We start from the raw sequence: 24,690 nt of genomic DNA, 5'->3' as shown, positions 1-24,690 counted from the left end.
TGCTTGGCCGTCCGCAGTCACGTCATCAGAAGCTCCCAAGGTCCTGAGCAACCCGGCCCCCATGGAGCGCGGACTTCTCAGTATTCCCGGAGACTTGACATCCCTGTCATCGGAGGCCGAATCTTCGGGGCACGTTGCATTTGACGGGACGCGCTGTCCATCTTCCGCGCGGCTCCTCCGCCAACCTGCTACCGAGGGCTGCCGGAGCTCAGACCACCCGATGCGGGCAGCTTCCGGCTGCCTTACCGTGCCATCCTTCCCGAGACTTGATTCCCGTCTGGGCACGGTTGGTGGTGTTTGCATGGATGTAGGCGAAGTATACTCCATTCTGGGCTTGGGCTGAGATTTGGGCGGCACATCGGGGGGGGTCCGCTGCCGAACAATCCGCTCTATAACCTCTCTTCCCTTCTTGGTACCCTACGGCCAGTGCTGGTGGATGATGCCAAAGAGTGGATTTGGTGCTAGCATTGCACACGGAGACCAAAGTGATCTGTGGTTGAGGTGCTGCAGTGCGGCTGTGGCCGATGTCTCCAGCTTGGTCTTCACATCGGCAACGCCGTCAACCGTGTCAGACCTGCCGCATTTGGGGAATGCTGAGTGCTTGTATTTGACCACGATGCGGAGATACTCTACCCTCGAGCTCCCGAGCTGATCTTCAAGGTCATCGATCAACTCATCTGACCGTTGCCGGATATGACCGTTTGGCCTGAATGGGATAGGTCCCTTGGCCTCGAAGTGAACGTGCGCAAGCACAAGGACCTTCAATCCCGGAAATAACATGCTGCAATCTCGTCAGCCGTTGTCAATAAGCTTAGTTCGAAACTTTACCTGGGGGTCGGTTCGTCTTCCTGGATGATCTCAAGGATACAATTATTTCCTAGAGGGATGAGTTGGATATCCATATCGTATATGCAGCCGTATCGATCTGAGCCAAAATTAGCACCACACGGGCATCTTCCGGAGCCTCAACGTACCTCCAAGCTGACGAGGTTCGGTTCCAGGAACCGGGAATCCATCGTTGGAGACGGGGGTCATTGGAAGAAACGTGCCATCGGGCGGCTGGCACAGCTCTGCCGACACTTCGACAGCAATCCACATAGCCCCCCTATCGCCTTCTATGGCTCTGACTGCGGGCGTCACCACAATCCGAGGCACAAGAACTGCCGGATCTCTCGTTGGCATACGGGCACTAAACGGGTCAGAAAATAAAGGACCGCAAGATGAAAGGGGTGCGATCTGGTCGTTGCCATCGTAAGATGCGCGAATCGTATCATCTCCAACCTCGTCGTCAGTGTCGGGAAAAACTATGCTTCGTTAGCGGGGTCTATGCTTTTTCAGCTGAGAAGTCTCACTCTTTGATGCTGGGAGAGGAGGGCGGTGATGACGGCTCGGTTTGAAACCAAGCTGTCCAGGTGTTTCTCTGCCATTTTGCATGCCTCTCTTCTTTATGACCACCAAAGGCCTGTCAGGGCCTTCGGGGGTACTGCTGCGGCTCTCGTCCGAGTCGCTCACGCCCCTTACACTCCCTGGTCTTCCGACCTCTCCAGTATGACGCCCGAATCTCTTGAGCACTCGGAGCGGTTGAGGTGTTGCGGTGCCGTCCGGTCTATTCTCGTCGGCGAAAAGCTCCATACCAGGCGGCTCTCTCTCGACGGGTGCCAAGCTTGCGATGGCGATTGGACGACGTCTGCGAAGTCGATGAGCTCGGTGCCAGGGTCCAATGGCGGCGTGTCGTTGTGTCCTCGAGTGCTCTCAAGGTCAGGCCAGGAGTCCGTAAGAAACCGCGAGCCAGAGCTCAGGCTGCTACTGTTGTTGCTGGAGCTGTCGTCACGGGCACGTCTCAGACCGAACTAGCGTCGAGGATTGGGCTCGCGGAGGCCGGCCGCGTCTCTGAAGTTGCGACAGACGAAGCGCGAGAGCAAAGCAAACAAGATCAGTGGAAGCGATACAGTTGCGAGAACAATCAGTACGACAAAGGCTATTGGTGATAGGCCCATAGTCGAGATGAGATACTGACGCACAATGGCTGGCGTTGGAAGATTGTTATTATTGAGGTTCTCGATGCTATGGGTGTTGGATGCGGTGGTGGAAATATCTCTCGCGAATGCGTTCAAGCAACAGCAGAGGGAAGGGGTAGAAAAGGTCATCTAGCATAGGGTTTTCATGAGACAAAAGGTGGAAGTCGCTATCATAAACCATGGAATCATTCGCCAGCAGGCACGCCTTGCATGCTGTTTCGTTCTTCGGGGGTCGCGGCGCCGCTTCCCAGCGTCCGCTGCAGGTTCTCACGGACAGAATCCACCTCGCCTTCCTCCATTGCGAGGAAGTTGATCTGCGCCTAGTTAGCAGCTGCTTCATAACTTTCCAGGTGAAGAAGACTCACCAAATCGTCACCGCCGCTGGCCGCTCCGTACAGCACCGCCTCCGAAAGGGACGCCGCGATGCCCTTCTGTACTCTGTCCTCCCACACTCCTTCCCAGTTCCACTCTCCAGGGTGCCGCGGGGTAGGCACAACGCCCGACACTGGCTTCCGCTTGATAGTGTTCGCGACGGGTGTCGCCGGCGCAGCAGGCTCGGCCTCGGGGACTGGCTGTTCAGCCTTGTCTTGGCCATCAGCCGCGGCCGTCTCTCCCTCGGCCTTCTTCTCTTCAGTTTCCCCTTCCTGCGCCTCCACTGGCCGCTTTTCAGAGTCTTCAGTGAGATTGCCCGCCTGGCGCTGACGCGTCCGCCATGCGTGCCAAGCGCCCGGGTTGCCAGCAGCCTCGAGCGGCACCGAATCAAGCACACTGTCATCATCGAACGTGCTCCTAATGTATCTCAAAACCTCGTACGTCGAAACCTCCCGTCGCGAGGTGTCGAGGTATCCCGGACGCCCTCCAATCGGCGTAGCCTTGGAACTCGGTGTCGTCGCCGCACTGCTTGATGTACCGCCTCTCGCCGGCGTTGCCGGGGGCTGCTGCTGGCCGCTGGCCTGCCTACTACCCGCCACACTTCGGCTTCCTCGTCCAAACCAAGCTGGGAATCCGTGTCGTAGACTGAAGCCGCCGGGAGGCAGGCGTTCTGCGTCAGTTGCGCTCACTGTGCCGTTGTCCTGGATATCCGTGGTGTACATGTAGGTCGTTAATGGTGTGATCAACGGATGGAACATGTCTGTCGAGAAGGTCACGAGTGGCGGCAGCCGCGGGTATGTGTCGGGAAATGATATTTGAAATCTGAGTATTGCCGTAGCGTAGGGTCCTGTATGATGGTCTCAGCATGCTGCCTGATTGTGATCTCATCATGAGTTTCCAGTACCATGCCTCACAAACATGACGCCCGACCACAGCATCGGGTCTCCCGGCGTCAAGCTCACAAATACACCCTCCGGGCAGGCCTGCTTGAGACCGGCACTGTGATCAAGCGTTAGCAGCCGCATTTGTGTCTGACCCCCTCTCCCCCGGTTTCAGGGGGCTTGGGCGTGGGTTGAGACTTGGAAGAACCTCACAATTCGGCCAGGAGATGCTGCCGCCTCAGCGACGGCATGCTGCCCATTCTTAGACTCGCCATTTTGAGGTTTGATGAGACATTCGTAAAATAGCCTCTTTTCTGATGAGATGAAATATGCCTATAATGATGTCGTTAGGATTATGAGACGGTTGTCGATGGGCTTGTTCATGCACAGCTGAGGGCGGTCAAGAAAGGCGGTGTAATATTCTGCCGCCAGTATTCTTTATCGCGATAGATAGCTTCAAGAATGTTATCTTATCAGGAAGGCGGGCAGCGCAGTGACTACCTACCCCACCTCACCTACGTAAGGGGCAAGCTACCCCGCCAAAAAATGTAGCGATGTCGGTCCCGCATTGGTGATGACACTGTGGTGGCCGTTCAGGCAGGAGAAAACAAGGAGACAACGTGGCAGACGGATGACGGCTTGGCAGGCTGTCTCTTCGACCAGTGGTAGCAGTTGTTCGCCAGAGACATAACATGTCATGTACCACAGCGAGAGATCTCATTCGCACAATCGTGATGGAGGGGCAAATTTGGCCTCATGATCAGATGCATATTCGAGTAATCATGTCATTTTTATCGTAGGTGGGTGACCGATGCTAGTCGAATCCCAGCCTCATCATCTCTGTGCTATATCTACTAGGTATGTGTATCTCCTTGATCTGGTGGAGGGCTACCATAGGTACGGAAGGCGAGAGTGACAAGAGAGTCTACTTGGAACCAAGCCTGTTCTCGATCTTGCTCTTCTCATTGGCCTTCAGCTGAGCCAATTCCTCCTTGCTGGAATCGAAGCGGGCGTTGACCTGGTTGAAAGGGTTCTCGGGGCTCTTCTCAAACTCCTTTCGGATCTTGTCCTTCCTCTGCTGGAGACGCAGACCCTTACCCGAGCCGTCCTCGTCCATCTCGGCGAGTCGGCGCTCCTCAAAGGCTGCGTAGGCGGCCTTGAAGCGTCTCTCGGGGTGTCTGTCAACCTTGGCATCGGAGGAGCCTGTGAGCGACAGAGCATCAAGGGCGTTGTCAATGCCCGAAGCGTTAAGGGCGGCAAGGGAGCCGCTGGGCTTGTCGTCCAACTGCGACAGGTCGAGTCCGCGGGTCTTCTTGACAGCCGTTTTGGCGTTCTTAGGCGCGGATCGCCCCGGTGTGTTTGCCTCCTCCTCTTTCAACGCGGCTTCACGCTCAGCCTTCTTGCGGGCTGCCTCGGCCTTTTTGGCGGCTTCCGCCTCCCTGGGATCAAACAGCGTGTCAGCCAATGTCCTGTGCCATGTGTTTCTTTCCTTGTTCTTTGCGGGGTAACAGAGATCCGGCGTGTTTTGGGACAGTATGCATGAAGTGTGACGGTCCTGGGCGACGGTGTTGGCTGCGGGATTCGGAAGCCGCGTTCGCGCCCGCATACACTTTGCTCCCCGTGTGGAGGGTGCGTCAGACACACTCACTTCTTTGCGTTGCTCTTGGAGCCCTTGGACCATTCGGCATCCTCAGCGGCTGCCTTCTTCGCATCCTCGGCAGCAGACTTTTGGGCTGCAGCCTCGGCCTTGCGGGCGTTTCCCGCGGCCTTCTTGCTGTTCTCACCGGCTCCCTTCTTGCCGGCCATAACTATGACTGTATGTAGAGTGTGTATCGCGGGTAAGGATACAGTGATGGTGGTGGTGGTGGTGGTGGTGGAAGTGGTGCGATGCGATGCGATGCGACGCGTTGCTATGCTAGGATGTGTATGGTATGTAGCTTGTGTCCGGGTGCGTAGTTCGTGGCTGGCGCCTGTTGGTGCGTCGAGGCAATCTCGTGTGCGGTGGGCAGTTTGTGCGACCCGGGGAAGTGGTCGGATGGGAGAAAAGAGGGACAGGTTGGATCCGTTGTTGCCTCCTCCACGGCTGAGGTGTGGTACAATGCGAAATGTAGCAATGTAGGTCGTGACTAGGTTGAGCGGAGCGGAGCTGGCGCGGCGTTGAATCCGGCAAAAAGTAGCTTGTCGTCAGGGATGAGTGAAGTTGGGAGAAAAAAAGAAACTGTCACAAAGGGCCAAACGGGGAGGACAGTGCCAGTCGTCGGTGTTGGTGTCGGCGTCTCGGTGTCGGAGGAGCGATGTAACAGAAGGCAACTTGGGTAGGCACTGTACAATAGGCAGCCAAGCGGATGGCGGCCTTCCCTTCCAGTGACTTGCCTGCTGCCGTGCTCTGTGATCTGAGAAGGGGCTTGCTTGCCCCCGCTAAGACGGGCAAGCAGATTCCGATAACTCGGCAGCAGCCAACGCGGCTTCCATTGCTTCCACCGAGTGTCACAAGCCAAAACATGGCTACCTCCAGCTGGCTATGGCGTGAATTCCAACGTGTTTCCCGTCAGCCAACAGCACACGGATCTGGTAGGTTATTCGGGGCTGGAGGTTGAAACCGAGATACAGTGTCGGTGTTTGTGCCACACACCGTACGGGCGACAGTGGACCCCGAGGGCGAGGGACGGGACGGGATGGGATGGGAATGAGACCTAATTAACGGATAACACCACGACCTTAACCCAGCTAATGAAAGCCAGCTGTGATCTGTGGATACCTACCTTACGGTACGGCACGGTACCTTAGGTAGGTAGGTCAGTGTGAGCAACAACGTGCGCCACACTTCCCATTGTAGCTCCGAGACCCATCCCGTGCTTCACTTCCCAAGTCATCGACGGCTCCATGTTTTGTGCTTCCGTCGATACCGAAAGACAACCAAAGCACGACATTCGATAGCTCCAGGCGGTTTGCCTGGCGCAGCAGCTAATTAACTAGCAAGCAAGCAAAGCCTCGAGCACGACCTGAAGGGTTGGGGTAGGCCAGCATGATGGCATGGGATGACGGGAGCCACTAAGCCGGCCCCCCCGCGACTCGGAATGCTCTTCCGCCGCTATGCCATTGGAACGGCGCCATTGCATTCTCTTTCCGCAGCCCCCGAGGTTGCCCGGCCGGACAGCCCAGCCCACCGCAGATCTGGCCCTTGTTTTCTCGGTGCCGTCTTCGTCCATTCTGTCACTCCCCGACTACACTCGACCCATACATACCTGAGATCAATATCACCATTCCATGTCGTGGCCGCCATCATATCGATGCAAGTCTTGCCTGCGCCGCCCTCCTGAGGCTGCCGTCGCACAACATGTACCCTCGACTTGATCGCAATGTACCGCTCCATCCCCCATGCCTTTGCTTCACCGAGTCGACCTGTCAGCCACTCAGGGGAGCCCTCGGTCAGTACCTCCTGCAGCACCCTGCCCTATTCAGGATCAAGGCCATCCGTCGTAGGTCCGCCCGCTTGCCCACGCCATGCAGCTAGCTGCTTGAAGGGGGCATTCGCATCTCGCTGGCATTCATGCGCCGTCAGGTCTGACAGGCCCCCATTCGTGACATGGCAGAAGTGCTGCCTTCGTCCGCAGTACGCCTCGTTTTTTCCAACATTTCCATCATCTTCACGGTCATCGGACCGCGCGCTGGAAGCTTAGCCTCTGCCAGTTCATCATCCACTGCCACTCCTGTCCCAGTGCATCTCCCCGGCCACCCTCTAGATGGGAAATTCTCTCTTTCTGTGACACAAAGTGCCACCCACATGGCCCGTCCAGCCCTGTACCATACATATCTAACCGAGCGCTGGTGATGATCTCCGACTCGCTTGAACCTCGTTGCTGCCCAACCAATGTCCATCGCAGTTACAAGCCGCTCACGCTGCGCGGGTCGTGGTCAAATGCCACGCATATCTCCGGCTTTCCCATTTCAACGACAGCCGTTGGTCACGCGTGCCGAGGATTGCCGAAACCGTCTTTGAGGCCATTTTGCCCGCCATGTTGGCCAAGAGCTCCGGTCATTCAGCCTGTGCCAGACACGGCATTCATAGAGGCTGACAGCCTCAGTGATATCACATCGCATTTCGCATCGTAACACCACAATCACCCCTCGCCGGCCCTGTATACACGTCAGTCGGCCTGACGTGTCCATTGCCGTTTACTGTCTCGATGGATCCTAGGCAGCAAGGCTTAGCCAGGTCTCGTTCCATGGCTTCGAGGACTTCGCGGGCAAGGGGGATTTCTGGGCGCAATACTCACATGCCCCCCGATCGAACAGAAAAAGGGCAAAGGAAATCAACCCCAGCATCAATCACTTCTTGGTCCGGCTCGCTTAGGTGGTCTAGGCCGATGACAGCCACCCATTTCTGAGGCCGATTGCCATTTGTGGCAGTATGCATTACAAAATAACTTGCCTTGTAAAGTTGCGACCTGGGTTGTCTAAATTGCTGTCAGCCTTGGGTCCCGGACAACTCGGATGACTGAAGCATCGCCCCAAATTGAAGCAGCGGTGAAAGCGTGTAATGAGTGGCCTATGACGAGTTTCTGAGGACCCATGGAAACTCCGTATCAGACACTGGCTATGGTCCCAGCTTCTCCATGTGATGCTACTCCTTGATGATGAGGTCCGGACACCCCGGGACCCCTGTCGCTTGATAGATGATTTACTGGATGTGGTTGCTCTTGAAGCTTTTTCCGATGCAGAAAGATGTCGAAAGAGAAGAAGGCTGCCAAGAAGTGAGGAAGAAAAACGGCCAACAAAACAAAGTCCCCTCCAACAAGGGCCCAGGGTTGATGCACCGCAAGTGGCAGTCCCCGAGGCTGTGTAACATAGCGATGCCTGCAGAAAGTATGACAGCCTTGAAGAATGCCAGTTGGGAGGATTTGCCAGGCCCAAGACGCGCGCAGACTGCCAATACTCAAGGGTCTTGATGAGACAAATCGAGACCACAGACTCGCAGCTGACCAATAAACCAGGATGTGATACTTGCTTGTTTCCTTTCCAGCAACATTCCATGCTACCCTGACAACTCTCGATTTACGCAGCCAGAGACACAGGGGCCTTTATTGCAGGCGGTGAGAGATCTACGAGGCTGCAACATGGTGGTAAGTGACCTGTCACAATGACGATTACGGGGAAACTCACATGGGGCCGCAGACAACAGACATGGAGTTCAAGCTTTAAGGCTCCTAGCGATATTGAGGTGGAGAACCACCCCTTACAGGGACGAAGCACATGGGGGCATCAGACCAACCCGGTGAGGCGGCCTTGACCGAAGGTGAAGCTGTCCAATCGAGCTGCTTGTCGGTTTCTTCAGTTTGTCACCTGCCAAGATGTGTTCTCACGCCCATGACCAGGACTCTGGCAGGACCAATTACCAGTTTGCAAAAAGAAAGCAGCTCACCAATTATGATCGAACAAGGTAACAACAACGCCAGTGGAGATGATCCCTGGATGCTTTTGCGAGCCGCTGTTGGTGTGTACAATATGAGCTGACAACTTCGAATGTTATTATCAGAAGCATTGCCACTTATCGCGCGAAATGGGCTCGTTTGCTCCCGGTATCTTGACCTTCATGATGTGTACTTCAGATGAAGCCCCTTCTCTCGAGGAAACATCCATAATTGGGGAGGACGCAAATTCGGTGCGGCCCTACACGTGCCGTCAGAAGTCGAACCCAAGCCCAGAGAAGGGCAGGGTATGTTTACTAGACCTGCCGGCGAGCATTTCCGGACACCCACCCTTGCACTCCACGGTTGTGCTAGGGTCATACCCTCGCAAGCATAAGTCCAGTCCTCGCAAATGCTGTATGTAAGGATCACGGGGCCCAAGTATACAGGACCCAAACGAAAACTGTCATACGCCGCAAGTGAGTCAGGCGGTATTGCTGTTTTGCCCCCTAGGACGACTTGTAGAGGGCCGCCTGAACCACTGCAGTGACATTGCCTCAACTCAATGGAAAATTACGGCGACGTAGACTCGTACGCAATAACAAAAACATGAGAAGGGGCTATGGTAGTCAGCTGCGACATGCATACATACTGATTTGCGCTGCGAAGGGCTTGAAAGAGGTGTGAGGTTCAAAAATGACGTGTAAAAATACCAAAAGATATCGTGGAGTAACACAGGTGGAATCTAACCACTATCACTCCCCGAGGTGGGCTCGAACCACCAACCTCCAGATTAACAGTCTGACGCGCTAGCCAATTGTGCCATCGGGGATACTCAGTTTGAGTTGTTGTGTGCCGGCCGACTTGGCCTTGCTTGGAACCCACAGCCGCTTGCAGGGTATATGGAGAGTAGGATCTCTTCCCGGGCTTCCGAGGTCGTGCGAGCCAGGGCTCCGGCGGCCGGGAAATGGAGAATTAGTTATGAGGACACTGTATGATTGGCTGTTCAGATGAAGAGAGCGGATACCACAACCCCTTGCCGTAGAAAGCTGCAAGCCTTCTGCTTTCATTAGCAATAATTTGCTTTTGGATGTTCATGAACCCGGGGTCCAATGCTGTTAAACGGAAGTCAGAAGAATTGAATTCCTGCATTCGTACCCTGGCTGTGTGGAAATAGTCTTGTTCAGCTGTCATGGGCCTGCGAAACTGATTTCTTGACTACTAAGTAGAGACCGTCAGTCCAGGCTCTCGCCTATCCAAGCCCATCTAGCAAAGTGGGTAAACGACTTAGACTTGGCAAGACTTTGCAGAGGGGTTCCCAACGCGGGTGAAGCTTGCGAAAACCGAGTCAATGAGCCTCTTTGAGAAACGACCAGTCGATATTCATGATCTGCAGCACAATCTGTCAGTCTGTCGTCTGATTCCCGACGCCAACGGGGACTATGGGTCTCTCCGATATCAGGCAGAAGCAACTCGCCATGCCGACCGTCAACTCACGCCGCACAGCTTGGTCACATTGGGAAACCGGCGGGGAGACCGGGTCGTCACCAACACGTACACTGACCCCAGCTCTTGCAGGCAAGCATACGCGGTCTAGCAATGGTTGTTTGCAAGCAACATGAATGTCTTTCGAGACCCACAGGCGATAAAGGAAGCACTGGGTCGCGCGAAAGAATATCACATCAAAAGATGCTGATCGAAGGAATTTGCATCGCCGATCTTGACGGATATCGCAAGCCATAAACCTTGGCCGGAAATGTGACAGATCTTGCAGGACCTTGTCAATGGCCGCCATTCTCCACTCGTTTCTCATTCGGACGGTGTTGACGGGCATTATACCAAGCACTGGGCGGTAACAGTAGCAGCAACTTCCTTGATGGGTAGCGTGACAGGTCGCCAGCGACTGGTTGATGATGAAAATCCACGTTGTAATTCGGCCCAAGGTTGAACGTGGCAATTGACAAATGTAGTTGCCGAGACAGAGTGCAGGGATGCATCTCTGCCACTTTACACCTGTAAGAGCATGGTAGACCGAGTGCGAAGCAAGGGATGAACTGCTTCGACAGCTCCAAAAGGTGTGGAATGACAATGTAACTTTAGCCTGCGAGTATTGGACCATCGGCGCCTGTCCTTGCCCTCGAATTGCCTGATAGAGTTTGAACACGCCTCATTGAAATTCGGGAGATTGGCAGGCCAGCAGGTCGAAGGCAGGCCTGGCAGCACCAGGAACCAACGCACATTGGTGGCCTAGCACAAGCGTATCACACCGAGTTGGTCGAGTCCCTGCAGCGTTGCGGGATAATGACGGACCAAAGACATGGCAGGCGATAGGCGGTATGCGCGTGAAAGCTAGTGGTGTTGCAGCCACAAAAGGAAGAGTGTTCAGATGACCCCCTATCGCAAGATGTGTTAGTTCGTGATGCAACAGATGCAGATCGTGTAAACCCCTATTAGGCAAATCAGCCAGCAGGTCGTGAACAAGGAATGGTTCAATGGATGCTTGCAGCGGCCGGGTCAGACCCGATCAAGGGAGGACCGGGACGGGAGAGGTTGGCGAAGGCAGAGCCAGAGTCAGAATCAGATCCGAGGGCAGATTCCGTTGTCGTGTAAGGCAACCAACACGCGGGAAGGCAGGGCGGGAAGAGGCGCAAGACGGGACGGGGCAGCTGGTTATGGCGAACACTGTGTGATTCGAGATAGGCTTTCTTCTCTGGTATGATTAGATGCTCAGACAAGACGGGCCGCTGCAGACGAGCGGCGACGTGGTGTTGCAAAAGGCGATTCCCGATTGACAGCAGCAGGCCGCAGGTTGGCGTTGGAGGGAGGGTATTCGCAGCTGCAGGACGTGGGTTGGGGGATACTGTTGTGCTGTGCGCACCCGACCACGAACGGGGCAAGCGTCCAATTGAAGGCAAAAGCAAAGCGAGAAGGTGCCGGAAGTGGCAGGTGCACCTGCCGTTGGCCTGCTTATTCCATCGGGCTCCGAATGGACAAACGGGCAGGCGGAAGCACCTCGACGGAAAGCAAAATAAAAAATAAAAATAAAAACAAAATATGGAAGGAAGGAGTAAGGCATGACATGACGGACGCACTTGCGATTTGCCAGGTAGGCAAGTAGGGTACCTAGACATGTACAGTACGGATACAGTAAAGTGAGGCAAGGAGGCAAGTGGTAAGGTGTCAAGTGGTCTGGTCTGGGGCATTCATGCACGGTAAGCTGCCAACTGCCTCCCTCCTGCTGTCTTAGGTTGTTCGGAGGAGGCAGTCGGGTCGAGGAAAGGTCTCAGACAGTGCTCCCAGCGCGAGGTAAGGTAAGGCCGGCAGGTAGGTACGTAGGGGCACTTACACTCGCTGTAGGAAGGCGGGCACGGGATCACGACACAAGGAGATGCCTTCCTATGTACGTCGAGTCCAGACCTCGCATCCCGAAGTTTTGGCGTTGGTTGCTCGTTTCCCCTACGTTCCTTTCTTTTTTCCCTTCTCCGGTTGTAATGTGATGGCCCGCCCGGCCATTTGTCCCGCAAACCACGATCTGCGCAGAAGGACGGTGAGGCAGGCGCCATCCTGCCGTGCAACTCTAGGTACTCTTGCCTTGCGCTGCGCTGCCTTCCTTGGGGCACGCGCATCAAAATGCGTCTCTACCTTACAGGTTGAGGTGTCCCGAGGAAACCGTGGCGGGCTGGGAGATGGCCTGTGGTTGCCATGTTCGTGTCTGCGTGTCTTCACTCATACCCTCGGAAAAAGAAAACACATCCGAACCGGAAGGTACAGGCAGACCGATCGTGGACCCATCCCCATCCCATGAAGTGGATGTTGGGGCAAGTGATGCCGTGCGTGGAACGGGCTCCTCCTGACTCCTCACGACCTTCGGCCCAGCGTCTCCTTACGCCCGTATCCGGACAGCTCACCGTCTCTTCCTTGGGTTTCTTGGAAGCCTATTGAGCCACTCCACCCTGCACATTCCGTTTTCTCACCGATTGCATCCAAAGCAACGCAAACGCATCTGGGATCGACATGACAGCCCAGATTGGGCCACAGCAAACCAACTGACCGAGAACCAAAAACCACACGAGGAAGCTGTGAAAAAGAAACCATCATGACAAGGGGTGGAGAGGTGACGAAAGAAAAAGAAAACATCCATTCCCGTCAAACACCCCCGTCTCTTGACCCCAACCCCATCATTTCTCCTTCATCACATCGACCGCTCATCTTGCCCTTGACCAACGCTTCCTTTTTCCGCCCATCCTTCTGCCCACCGCCAACCATCACCTGAGGCCAGCATCAACCCCGGGATGGACAAGAACGGCAACAAAAAGCATTTTCTCTACGAAGCTTGACCGATTGCCCTCTGTTCTCGGGCCGCATATTCGCTCTCTTGCTCGACACACCCCGCCCTTTCTGTCGCCCAAACTCAATCGCCAATCGACACAACTGAGACAGACCCTCCAGATCGACGACATTTGACATGGCAGAGAGACAGTCAGCCTGACAGGACTGAGACAACACAACTCGGCCGCCCCCGTGGCCGCGACCACGGATACGTATCACCGCCATCTGCACTTACACCCGCAGCACCACCACCAACACCGCCGCATCAGAGCCCACTACCGACGATATGTACATATCTTACATACACGCGCGCAGACCGAGTACAGATACGCACTGCACTACAATAACACTTGCAGTAGCCGCCCGCCCCCCAGCGCTGCCCACCCGCCTCGCGGCAGACTACCACCTTGAACATGGGCAATATGCAGCCCGCAGTTTCCAATCACTTGGGACGGGACGGACGGGACACCACACACACGGCATGCCATGGCCTTCTCGCGCGTCAATGGAAAATTTTTGGAAGCTCCGCTCCGCGCTCGTCCTGCTCGCCTCGTCTCGCCTCGAAGTCCTCGTCTTGTGCGCTACTTGAGTTGATCAGCATCTGGAAAATCCAGTCTTTCGATTCGTCCGGTAACCTGCCGCCGTTCCCCCGTGATGAAAATTTGCTGCAAATCATGGGTTTGTTTGACCCTGAAATTGCTCTGCGCGTCCGACCCGTCCGTTGGTAGCAACCCCTGTTTGCGCACCCCCACCTCAGCCTGGGATCCTGGTTGTTCCCGTACCCAGCGACCCAGGACTCAGGACGACCTGGAGGCTGGTTGTCAACATTGTCGTCGTCGCTTCGTCATCGAACAATCGCATGCACGGGGGTCTAACGCCTGAAGGATTCGCATGTTGGTGCCCAGTACGGGGGCCCTGGCATGGGGTTGCCTTGTTTCGCCTTTATCTTCACCGATGTTGCGAAGCGTCCAAACAGGCGCCGCATATCGACGTCCGGCCGACCTGCAGTTGGTCACTTTGCTTTGCTTCCGCTCGGGAGCACGTCGCTGCTCTGGTCAATCGGCAGCCAGCCGGCTTGCCGCTTGAGCTTTTCGCGACGCAAACATCCAAGCATGCCTCGTTGTCTCTCACCGTATCGCGCCACCGAGACCATACAGCCCCTGCGAAACGAACGCACCTGGCGGGGGTAGGTACTGGAGCCACCATTCTCATTTAGGAAGTGGCAGAGAAGCTCAGAGGAATCCACAGAAGCATTCGAAGCATCAGCAGTGGTGATCCAACTGGTAGCCACCATGAGCCCCTCCCCGGGAACACCGAATATGATTCTGAAACCGACGACGAGAAGTCAAGGTTCACTGATCAGCCTTCTGAGCAGGGCCTTACCCTGATCTGGCCTCTGCTAGCGAGCCCCGTTCCTGACGTTGACAGGTCATGTGGTTGCACAATTCCAAACCTGCCGTCCCATCGGAAGTGAACCACCCCTTTTCTGGATACTCACTAAGCGTGGATGTAGCTAGGCTCGGTCAATGGAGAACTGGGAGAACATCCCCAGCCATTCGGCTGCTCCCCTTCGATGGGTCGCCAAGCGCCGCGTGGCGAAAGACTAGGAGACTTTCAACTGCCCCTGAGATCCGGCCATCCGGGTCAAGAGAACATTGAGTTCCGGAAGGGGGTGCGTACCTGTTTGTATCGGTACTATGTGACCGCTCGGACAGGTTTGCAGCAGTTCGCCTCGGCAGCTTCACCGGCTTGCCATCCGCGCCAGCATGACAATGACAGCCTGACAATCTCTCAATGTGCTGTAAACACCGGTCAAACATCAACAACGGATATCGTACGATTGCTGAAATCCCAATTCGTAGGCAAATCGCTACCATTGCCGTTCGCCTCGGCTCTCTACCGCCGACGGTTTCGATCGAGACAGCCTGCGCGGATGACGATGTAATATCCCACAAACTGTGCTCTCGCCTCACGACGGAGACTTCTGGGTCCCCAACATCAAAGGGGGGAACCCAAATCACCACCCTGGCAGTTCTGATTGATTCGCATCCTGTTACATTGCAAATGAGCACGTTCTTTAAAGTTTTACGATAACGCCGGTAAATCGATTTTCGACTAGGTTGGGATGGATAGCTACTAGCCAGCTAGCAAGAAGCATCTTGGTCAAGGTCTTCGCAAGTCAAGTCAAGAGCTGTCTGCATGACATACCTACCTACATGAGCCAACCCCTGCTGTGGGCTAGTTGTCTGCTGCCCCCCAGATTTGCAAACAGCATATGGAAGTCTTCCACGAACCGCCTTCTATCGGCAAGAGCTGCAAGAAGTAGCCTGCAGCCATTCAACGTGCTTCTACAGACATAACATACCAATCGGGCTTGAGCTGCCTGACGTGGCGCATTTGAATGGGAGAACATGCGCTGATTGATCATGCTCCGCCAACAATGACTACCCGTTCACTTTGGCGGCAAGAACCATCTGATTGTCGTCATCTTGTTGCAACTCGCGGTCTATATGACGATAGTCGGTAGGGTTCGATGAAGCAGTTCGCGGCGACAATGGAGCTAAGAATGTACAGCCAAGATACCTCAACGCTGTACTTACTCACGAACCAGCTACCTGACGTTTCGGCACCGGTTCCGGCACTCGCCCGATCAGGGCCCAAAGAGACGGTCGTATGGGGGTGCTTGGACGCGGACTGGGATGCGAGACTGGGTACCCCTGATCTAGCACAGAAACGAAAGCCAATTTCCCTGATTGTGATTAACCTAAGAGGGGATCACCGCCATTTCGTTTTGCGGGCCGACTTGGTTGGCGCTCTTTGTCGCTCGCAGCTTGCTTCTTCGGTCGACGAGGCTCGCAAATTACGCTGGCGACAAGTCCAAAGCCAAAGCTGTGACTATGGAGCGCCAAAGTGGCACCAGATTTCCCAACGGCGACAGCGCGGATGTCATCCGGACCAGGCTGGGCAGAAATCAAAGTGCAATTACCATTACACGCCTTTCACGTCAAATTGCGAACACTTTGACGCTGTGCGGGCAGTAAGTCTGAATGGTGGCTAATTGCAAGATTCAATGACTACCGGTCAAACGGGCTATTGACATGATGAGTGGAAAGAAGAAACGTTGCGAGAACTGAAGGCTGCAGATTGGCAAAGTCTGGTCAAAGCTGAAAGCACGGTTGATCTCGCCAAAGTCAGTAACACCACGATGTCCACGCATGAGGCTCCCTACTTGCAGCCACCGTTGTGTTTCTCCGCGCGGTAGACCTCAGACACAGCTATCCCTGACAGAGCAGAGGTTTTAGGGACTGGTGATGCAGCTCGGGGAATGATATAAGCCATGCCACATGGTTTTGAACAGGGACCAGCCTTCGCCAACCCATATCGCTCATATCCTTGAGCTGGGGTAGGCCTCGGTTCTGGGCTCGACGTTGGAACACGACGGTGCACAGTGGGGGAGGAGATGGTGAGCAGCGAGGGCAAAGCACACTGTCACGTCGTTCGAAACCCGCCACGCCCAAGCCCAAGCACAAACCCACACCCACGCCAACCAACGCTCTCACTTTTCCGCTTCCCCTTTCAAACTTTGTGCTGACGTTCAGCCCCTTGACCTTGTCCGATGGACCGTCAATTTTGAAAGTGGCAAGTTGGAAAGCAGCAAACTCCTGTCTATCACTTACCGTTCCGGCTTCCGCGACGCCCACATGATATTTTTCAATCAGTCGAGCGTGACGAATGAGTCCGAGCGCTTTCCTGTGTATTGCCGGACACACGAAAACCCTACGGACGGCACAGGAGCCAAAAACTCCGTCAGATCGGAGGAGTCTTCAGTCCGTTGTCGGTACCCGAGACGAACTTGACGAAGGGTCTTACCTAACTTGCAGGTCCTGAAGCAAGGCGATCGGAATTGCTCATAATTACGATCTGGGTGCATGTTCAACGAGATGACCGTCGGCGGACCAGGGTCATAAGCTTTATTGGAAAACGAAAAAAATACTTTTTCCAACTCATAATTACCCCGGCCAACTCATTTGCTGTGGCTCGTGTTCACTTGCTCACCGACAAGCTGGATGCCTCTGGAGAGGGCCAACGCTGCGGCCGACCCAGCCCATGTTGGCCCAGTCCGTTGGTTCAATCCCCAATTCCCACTCCCTCGCCGTTAATCAACGTGACACCAGGGTTATTTCGTGCGGCCCCATCCCATGCTGCGTGGGACCGTCTTGACCACGCTGGGACAACGTCAATCATTCAGTGACAAGCGCTTGACAGTAGCACACGTGAGTGCTCAAAGTTCCAGGTGCCGACGTGTCGGTCTGGTGGACTAGGTATTCCAGGGTGCCAGGACGCCGACGGTGAAGGGAAACCAGGGCAACGTAAAGCAAGGCGACTGTCGGCGAACAGGACGGCAAGCAAACAGGCTGACTGTTTGCCAACACAACTGCCCCCATCCTGCGGCGGAGTAAGATGCAGCATCAAGTGACTCGGTGCGCGGCAAGTAAGATGCGGACATGTCACGATATGACTCCTTGATGGAGCGACGAATGGCAGGATGTGTGGGTGCATGGAAATTCGAATTTTGGCTTGCACTCCCCCGGTCTAGCAAGTCGATGTCTTCGGGTATCCCTCCGCTGTGCGTCTCTAGACGCCGTTGGGCACTCGGTCGCGCACACCTCGTCTGTCATTGGCATTTGAACCGGAAGCCGTCGTGGCCAGGGTGCATGCAACCAACAAGCCCCTCTGCCGTGCGGCGCCTGAGCAAGCTGCAACCCGAGAGTCGCCATTATCAGACGTCACAGCACATACCAATGCTGGACATGTGCGGTAGACGATTCACAGGCGGAAACACGTCTCGGCCGATAGACCTGTGCGACGTTTGAGGCGCACATCTCCACACGGTAACATACGGCCGCTGTAGGCAGAGAAGATTGTATGACTACGGATACTTTTTTCTCTCGTATTCAGCATCAGCGCCGAAACAATCAAATAAATGGCCGCATATCATGTGTGCACTTGGCCGCGAGCGCAAGATCCACGAACGGCCTGCAGGTCGATCGGAACGAGGCTCCAAAAAAGTTCGGCAAACGGTCTCCGAATCGATGATGGGCATGCGCAGCGGCAGCGCCTTCTTTGGATTCGAAATGTTCTCTTCTCTTACAAGGCAGCATTGGTGCAACAGCTGTCGATATCCGGCCGGGGAACGCCGCTGCCCTGGCCGTTCCTTTCACCGCTTCATCAAGATGGGAGTCGAGGGACGAGGTGGCTCAATCAGCAAGCTTCGTTGCTCAGATCCTCGGCGCTCTGATGCACAGTCTCTGGGGCGTGATAAGCTCCGCGTGCTACAGGAGGCGTACCCGCGTCTTCGTCCCACCTCCTCGTCGCCCAACGATAGGTACCGTCACTCACCAGTCATCGTTGTACTGGAGGGCAGCTCAGGATCATCCGCGGTGGATGTCCCACCTCTCCCAATTAGAGGCAGCGAACCTAACGTCCTGCACTGGCTGCTCACCGCAAAACATCAGGCAGCGCGGGGATCAGGTTTAGTTCACTTGTGCTAAGGAGGCGGTCTATTGCTGAGCCACAGGGTCAACCTGGGCATTTTCCCCATGTCCTCTGGACATTACACTAGCGTTTGACCAGCCCTCGGGCGGTGGTTTGTCGCTGAAGTCCAACAATCCAATGTCGAGCCCCTGCTGCAGCAGAGCCATGCGACCCAAGTGCCGGGGGGTGTAAAACTTGGGCTGCACGCAGACTACGACCTGACCTTACGTGCCGCTGTACGGCGCACCTCACATCGCGGAGTCGCGGACACTTTGCATCTCGTTTGCGGATACAGTCAGTATGTACATGCTGCGGTTCCTGGCTTGATGCTCGCCCTGGCACGGCTTCAACTCATTTGTGTCCTGGCCGCCCAGTATCTGGAGTTGACTGCCCAACGACCAGGGACGAGCAAAAAAAAACCTGATGTCAAGACAACAGGACCAGGGTCGGGCCTACACAGTCCTATGGCATCACAGAGACACAGAGATTCTCGCAGGCGCTTAGAGTCAAGCAAGCAGGAAGGAAATATGGGACAGACAACAGCAACAAGAACAACAACGTTGTGACGAGAGTCAATCACCACACTGCGACGGCGACGGCGGTTGTGGACGTAGTTGTCGTTGCGTTTGCATCTGCCTGCGTTTGCAGTCTCTGTACTTGATGGGCAAGTAGCTGCTACGCAGCGGCCATCGACAACAACAATTGCATTGCTCTGAGCTGCAGCTTAGCACACATTGTTCTATTCTTCCGTCTGTTGTTTTTTCTTTTCCTTCCTGCTACCGCCTGCAACTACCCACACAACCATACACCCCATTCCGAGAGCTGACCCCCCCCCCCCAAGAAAAAGTCTCCCTCTGTCCCAACCCAGACCAGTCCCATCAGGGCTTGACTAGCCTCGTTGCCTCTTGTGAAACCTTTTTTTTCCCTCTCCAAATCCAGAGATCCCTGTACCGGTCTGGCGCCATCCTTCCCCGAGTCTACCACCCCTTGCCTACTTTGCCTACTCCGGTCGTGTCGGTCTGTCGGGTACGTACCGAGAGCAACGGAGAGGGATGCAGAGAGAGAAATGCAGAGAGGAGAGGCCAAGGGACAGACGCACACCACACACCACGCAGGCTCTCTCACTCACCACTCACCCTGCTAACAATGTCGGCTTGTCCCACGAAATCTCACCCGGGTACCCATGGTTCAGGTCACTCGGTACTGGCCCCGTCGTGTACGTACCCACAGCTGTAAGGCAAGAGCTCGTGGCTTGGGACCGCCTTTCGAACATCCAGGTTGACAGGGGGTATCCTTCGACCGCGCTTCTATGGAGAGGGAGTCCACCGAAGGTCGTCTGGGGGGTACCCCTGGATCAGGTACAGGGCTTTTGGGCCCCACGACCGTCATGCCGGGCAGTTGGATCCCCTTCCCACGTCGTGGGACTTTCGCCGCCGCATCTCCCTGAGTCCCTCCCCGGTGGACAAGTGGGAGGATCGTCTTGTTGCTTTTTGCGCTGGCCATGCCATGGTCACCGCCGTTCCAATCTTAGATCCAATTTGCTTCCGCGACCCAGGCAATGGTAAGGTCCCGGTGGCCTGTCCAACCCAGCTGGGTCTGGTCTGTGTCTGGGGTGGCCCTGGGCTTTGACGTCTCTTGGTCCTCTCATCATCATGTCCGCGCTCCCTTCATATTAAGTTGCTTGCTTCCCCAGAGCTTGCTCGTTCCTTTACCGTCTGATACTTTTCTTCCGCAGCCCCTCAGCCACCGGTGCCCGGATTACAGCTCTGCTTCTGCTTCTGCTGCTCTGCTCTACGCTACTTGTTTTACCTTTGCTTTTTCACCTTTGCTTATTCCGGTTACATCATCAGTCTCAACACGCAGACTCTCCCTCCCTTTAACGAGAACTGGCAAAACAAATTCTTGCCCACACCATTCTGGACCACCTGCACAGCGATTCCTGTCTCTCCTCCCTCGATCCAAGACCAACCGAACTATTTCTGGGTTCCGCCAACGCTATATATTGCGAGAACGCCCAAGCATTCTTATCGTCTACCCTTCTGACGCTGGGTATCACTCACCTACCGGCCTGTCAACGCTTCGAACCCGAATCGCATGGTCAAAGAAGTTCCGAAAATGAAGAGATCAGGTTACATGACGGGAGGCCCTCGAGGCGGCTCCTCAGGGAGCAAGGCCAAGTCGAGCCGTCCACCTTTCCCCGCGAGACAAATGTTTGTTCTCGGTAAGTTCTCCCAGGCTTACACGAAGCGTGGGCGCAGCTGCGACTAACACGAGTAATCAGCTCTTTGCAGAATCTGCGAACCGATTGCTTTCATGTCCATCTTCCCATATATCTACCACATGGTCCGCGACTTCCACATCGCTGAAACCGACGATCAAATCGCCGTGTACGCCGGCATGGTTACCTCTGCCTTCACCTTGGCTGAATTCTCGACTGGAGTCATGTGGGGAAGGCTCAGCGACAAGATTGGGCGCAAACCAGTTCTCTTGATGGGTCTCGCCGGTACTGCTCTCAGCTCTCTGGTCTTCGGCTTCGCGCCCAATCTGGCCGTTGCGCTCATTGCGCGCGCTCTTGGTGGTCTGCTGAACGGGTATGTATCTATTTTGAACCTGTTGTCAAACGGGGATACTGACTTGGGGACAGCAACATTGGTGTGTTGCAAACTACTGTTGCCGAGTTGGTCACTGTCAAGGAACACCAGCGTAAGTTCGGATCCTTCCCCGGTTACAGGTCAGGGAGACTAATTATCCACCAGCTCGTGCATACACCATCATGCCCTTAGTGTGGTGCCTTGGGTAAGTTAATTCCGCGACGAGTATACCCCAACTACGCGACTCGTCACACTTGCCAGGTTCATGTGTCTAATCTTCGATAGCTCCGTTGTTGGACCGATGATTGGCGGTGCGCTCGCCGAACCTTGTGTGAACCTTCCCAGCTTGTTCCCCAAGGGAACAATCTGGGAGCGCTTCCCCTACCTTCTGCCTAACCTCTTCAGTGCCATCACGGTCTTCTTCGGTGTCATCATTGGACTTTTGTTCTTGGAGGAGACGCACGCGGAGCGCAAGAAGAGGAGAGATGCTGGTGTCGAGCTTGGAAAGCGCATCTCTTCATGGCTTTCGCTCGGCAGCTGCCAGATCCCGGCGCGGAAGGCTGAGAAGCAGGCTTTGCTTGACGACGACGACCTCCCCGGATACCGTACAAATGAGAACTCGCCTCAGCTTGTTGGATCCTCTTCCGAGATTCCTGAACTTACCGAAACTTTGGATCTGAGCGCTGCTCCGTGTGAAGAAATTGAGCAGACTCCTGCTGAGCCAACCAAGACTTTCACGCGGCCGGTTGTCTTGAACATCATTTCCTACGGCATTCTGGCTTTGTAAGTGCATCTCCTGACTGGAGCCATCGGATTGTTACTGACTTCCTCGCTAGCCACACAATGACCTTCGATCAGCTCTTCCCCGTTTTCCTCAGCACCGCCTCGCCCGAGCACAAGGATATCCACCTTCCTTTCAAGTTCGTCGACGGCTTCGGTATGGAAACCGGCCAGATTGGTGTCATTCTCTCTGTGCAGGGCGTTTACTCGATGATCTCGACCGTCTTCATTTTCCCAATGGTCGTTCGACGCCTCGGACCCCTCCGCCTTTTCCGAATGCTCGCTATTTCGTACTTCATGCTGTACATGTTGACCCCATACCTTGTCCTTCTGCCGAGCAACATTCGAATGGTTGGCATTTACATGATGGTCATCTGGAAGTGCACCTTCTCAACCATGGCCTACCCCAGCAACGCTATCCTCCTTACCAACTCCGCACCAAGCCTGCTCTCCCTTGGTACCATCAATGGCGTCGCCGCCTCTACGGCCAGCTTGTGCAGAGCCCTTGGCCCCACCGTTTCTGGCTTTCTCTACGCCTTGGGCCTCCGAATCGGCTACTCTGGTCTCGCATGGTGGACTAGCGGTGCAATCACCATCATCGGAGCCGTTCTCAGCTTGTACGCCACCGAGCCCCGTGGACGTTTGGACGAGCCGACACAGGACATCGAGACGGCCCTCGAGCCTACTGAGACCGAGGGACTTTTGCTCCCCCTGGACGACGACGAGGAGTACGAGGTTGAGGCCGGCCCCAGCTGCAGACGTTAAGCCGGATTACGATTGAATTTTTTGTTTTCATTTTCGATTTCGACGCCAAAGGCGTTACGCAACATCATGACCCTGCCTTTAACAACCAAGCCACCGGCGTTTCTCATCATTCGGCGTTATCGACGGGAACAGGGCGACCAAGACATAGACTATCGTTCACGGGACACGACAGGATAAGAGGAAAAGAGCTTTTGGAATACGCGATATAATTTGGACGGAGGCGGAGAGAGAGCATATACGGGAATTTCTCACGACTTGTCACTTGTTTTATTCCCCATTTTCCATCAGCGGGCAGCATGAAGGAGAATCTTCTCTTTGCTTTTCTTTTCTCTTTCTACTTTCATTACAGACTTAGGGGGCGTTTCGAGCTCATACCACCATGTATGGGCAGGCAAATCGCCTGAGCCGAGTTTACCTGTGTTTTTATTGTTTGGATCTATTTGGACCAAAGGAGTTGGAGATACCATGGAAGTCCAGGAATCGACGTTGAGAGTAAGAGAGACAAGAGAGGGCACAAAAAGCAAATGGCATTGTTGGATACCAGAGACCGACCGACCGGGAATCTGCGATGACGGAGGATTGGGATCTCTTGGGATTTTCTTTCTTGCTAGGGGGGCAGGCCTGCGAAGGATGCTTCTTATGTTTTAATGACCACTTAAAGAATTGATGGGGACGATCCCCTTACTTTGACAAACATTTACAAAAATCTTTAAACTTGGGCGTGTGAACTGAGATCGAGATGAGTGATACAGTTGAACATGCTTGCCATGAGATACCACAAGCTTTGGCGGGCCTGCATGTGAGCCAGGCCCTCTGGCCGATGGATAAATGCTACGTTGGAGGGGTCTCTCTATTTTTGAGCAGATCTGGGGTAGACTATTCACAGGGGTCGTTTGCTAACCATCGCGCGCCGTTTTACGTCGGCTGGTCTATACTGCCGGCACCTATCTTATGTTCAGTTCATCCGAAGAGCAGTAGCAGGAGAGTTTTCCGGTTCCCAGGACGAGGGCTTCTCATCCATCCATCACCTGCCCAGCCGTTTCTACTATAATTGTCTCAAGGCCGCTGGGGTAATGCATGGGCGGGCTTTGCCACAGCCCTTCATGCGTTTGTTCTGCTTTTGTGTGGTGCTGGATCAATGAGTTTGGAACGGTAGCGTCGTTTTCTTCTGTTTGGAACACTAACGGACTTCCCGGTGTGGGGGGGGTTTTGGCCGTCCGAAGATTTTGGATTGATTGAGTGTGGTTCTATTTGTGGTCTGGAACTTGACGGGGCCCCATTGAGGCTGACGACGTTTTTGTTTCCCCCCCTGGCTGTGCAGTTTTGTGTACCCATGTTTCCTTTTTTGTGAGTGCAATTGACATGTGGTAGGACCTTTCACGATGTTTTTTTTTTTTTTTTTTTTTTTTTTTTTGGTCGCTGACGTCCCCGCTCCGGGGGGTCACGAAGGCGTTATTGCCATTGGTGATGGGTCGGGCTGGAGCTTGACACCTGGAGAGGATATCGGCAGGACGGGGAGCATGGGGAAGCTAGAAGACAGCTGGCCACCCCTGGCGGCTGAGAGGATTTGTGCTAAGCTTGAGTTGGGAGGTCGTTAATGCCACCTCGGTACTTGTTGATGGCTGGTTGAATGGTTGGATCAGATCATGTTCAATTGCACCTATGAGGTCAGTGAGGGTGACGATGAATTGGCCGTGAGGATGGCCACCGATTATCGCCAGCTGCGTTGGGAGCGGCAATAGGCGGATTAAGCCGGACTTTGACTTACACGCACGAACGTTGGCTCAAGGTAGGCACTTGAATACGCCGACGTGATGCTCTGAAGGGGACAAGAAGGTAGGCGGAGAGATTATATACTCGGCAAGATGATCACGACCACATGAAGACGACATTCACCCTTGTTTTCTCTGCTTTCTTTCTGCACAGCTGTCGTATTCGTTCCTGGAGGTCGGTCCAAAGTAGGGAACGGCGCACGCGACAGTACGGGGTGAGGATAATTATTCCATGTCTT

General features: G+C 54.8%; 4 protein-coding genes across 4 annotated transcripts, besides 1 other annotated feature; 1 reads left to right on the top strand and 3 right to left on the bottom strand.

The window, feature by feature from the left end:
* Nucleotides 1-417: 417 nt before the first annotated feature.
* Nucleotides 418-1,632, bottom strand: CGCA056_v005145 (uncharacterized protein; the record flags this gene model as incomplete). Its single annotated transcript, XM_037320398.1, has 4 exons — nucleotides 418-781; nucleotides 829-925; nucleotides 975-1,304; nucleotides 1,353-1,632. 4 exons carry the CDS (start codon nucleotides 1,630-1,632, stop codon nucleotides 418-420), a joined length of 1,071 nt encoding a protein of 356 aa, XP_037181022.1.
* A 571-nt stretch (nucleotides 1,633-2,203) lies between these two features.
* Nucleotides 2,204-3,546, bottom strand: CGCA056_v005144 (Protein crossbronx-like protein; the record flags this gene model as incomplete). The annotated part of the gene is made up of 4 exons (XM_037320397.1): nucleotides 2,204-2,332; nucleotides 2,384-3,237; nucleotides 3,295-3,389; nucleotides 3,485-3,546. 4 exons carry the CDS (start codon nucleotides 3,544-3,546, stop codon nucleotides 2,204-2,206), a joined length of 1,140 nt encoding a protein of 379 aa, XP_037181023.1.
* A 650-nt stretch (nucleotides 3,547-4,196) lies between these two features.
* CGCA056_v005143 (Coiled-coil domain-containing protein 124-like protein) lies at nucleotides 4,197-5,077 on the bottom strand (the record flags this gene model as incomplete). Its single annotated transcript, XM_037320396.1, has 2 exons — nucleotides 4,197-4,710; nucleotides 4,920-5,077. The coding sequence occupies 2 exons, from the start codon at nucleotides 5,075-5,077 to the stop codon at nucleotides 4,197-4,199; spliced, it is 672 nt and encodes a 223-aa protein (XP_037181021.1).
* A 5,849-nt stretch (nucleotides 5,078-10,926) lies between these two features.
* Nucleotides 10,927-10,998: a sequence feature (Short protein (CGCA056_v005142, KAF5523380.1) was converted to a misc_feature.).
* A 9,660-nt stretch (nucleotides 10,999-20,658) lies between these two features.
* Nucleotides 20,659-22,679, top strand: CGCA056_v005141 (uncharacterized protein; the record flags this gene model as incomplete). Its single annotated transcript, XM_037320395.1, has 6 exons — nucleotides 20,659-20,764; nucleotides 20,825-21,134; nucleotides 21,188-21,246; nucleotides 21,300-21,339; nucleotides 21,420-21,917; nucleotides 21,971-22,679. The coding sequence occupies 6 exons, from the start codon at nucleotides 20,659-20,661 to the stop codon at nucleotides 22,677-22,679; spliced, it is 1,722 nt and encodes a 573-aa protein (XP_037181019.1).
* Between the last annotated feature and the right edge of the window lie 2,011 nt (nucleotides 22,680-24,690).

The sequence above is a fragment of the Colletotrichum aenigma genome, assembly GCF_013390185.1.
Source record: "Colletotrichum aenigma strain Cg56 chromosome Unknown KSG_Cg56_contig03, whole genome shotgun sequence".
NCBI classification, from domain to species: domain Eukaryota; kingdom Fungi; phylum Ascomycota; class Sordariomycetes; order Glomerellales; family Glomerellaceae; genus Colletotrichum; species Colletotrichum aenigma.
This window is presented reverse-complemented; position numbering and strand designations above follow the sequence as displayed.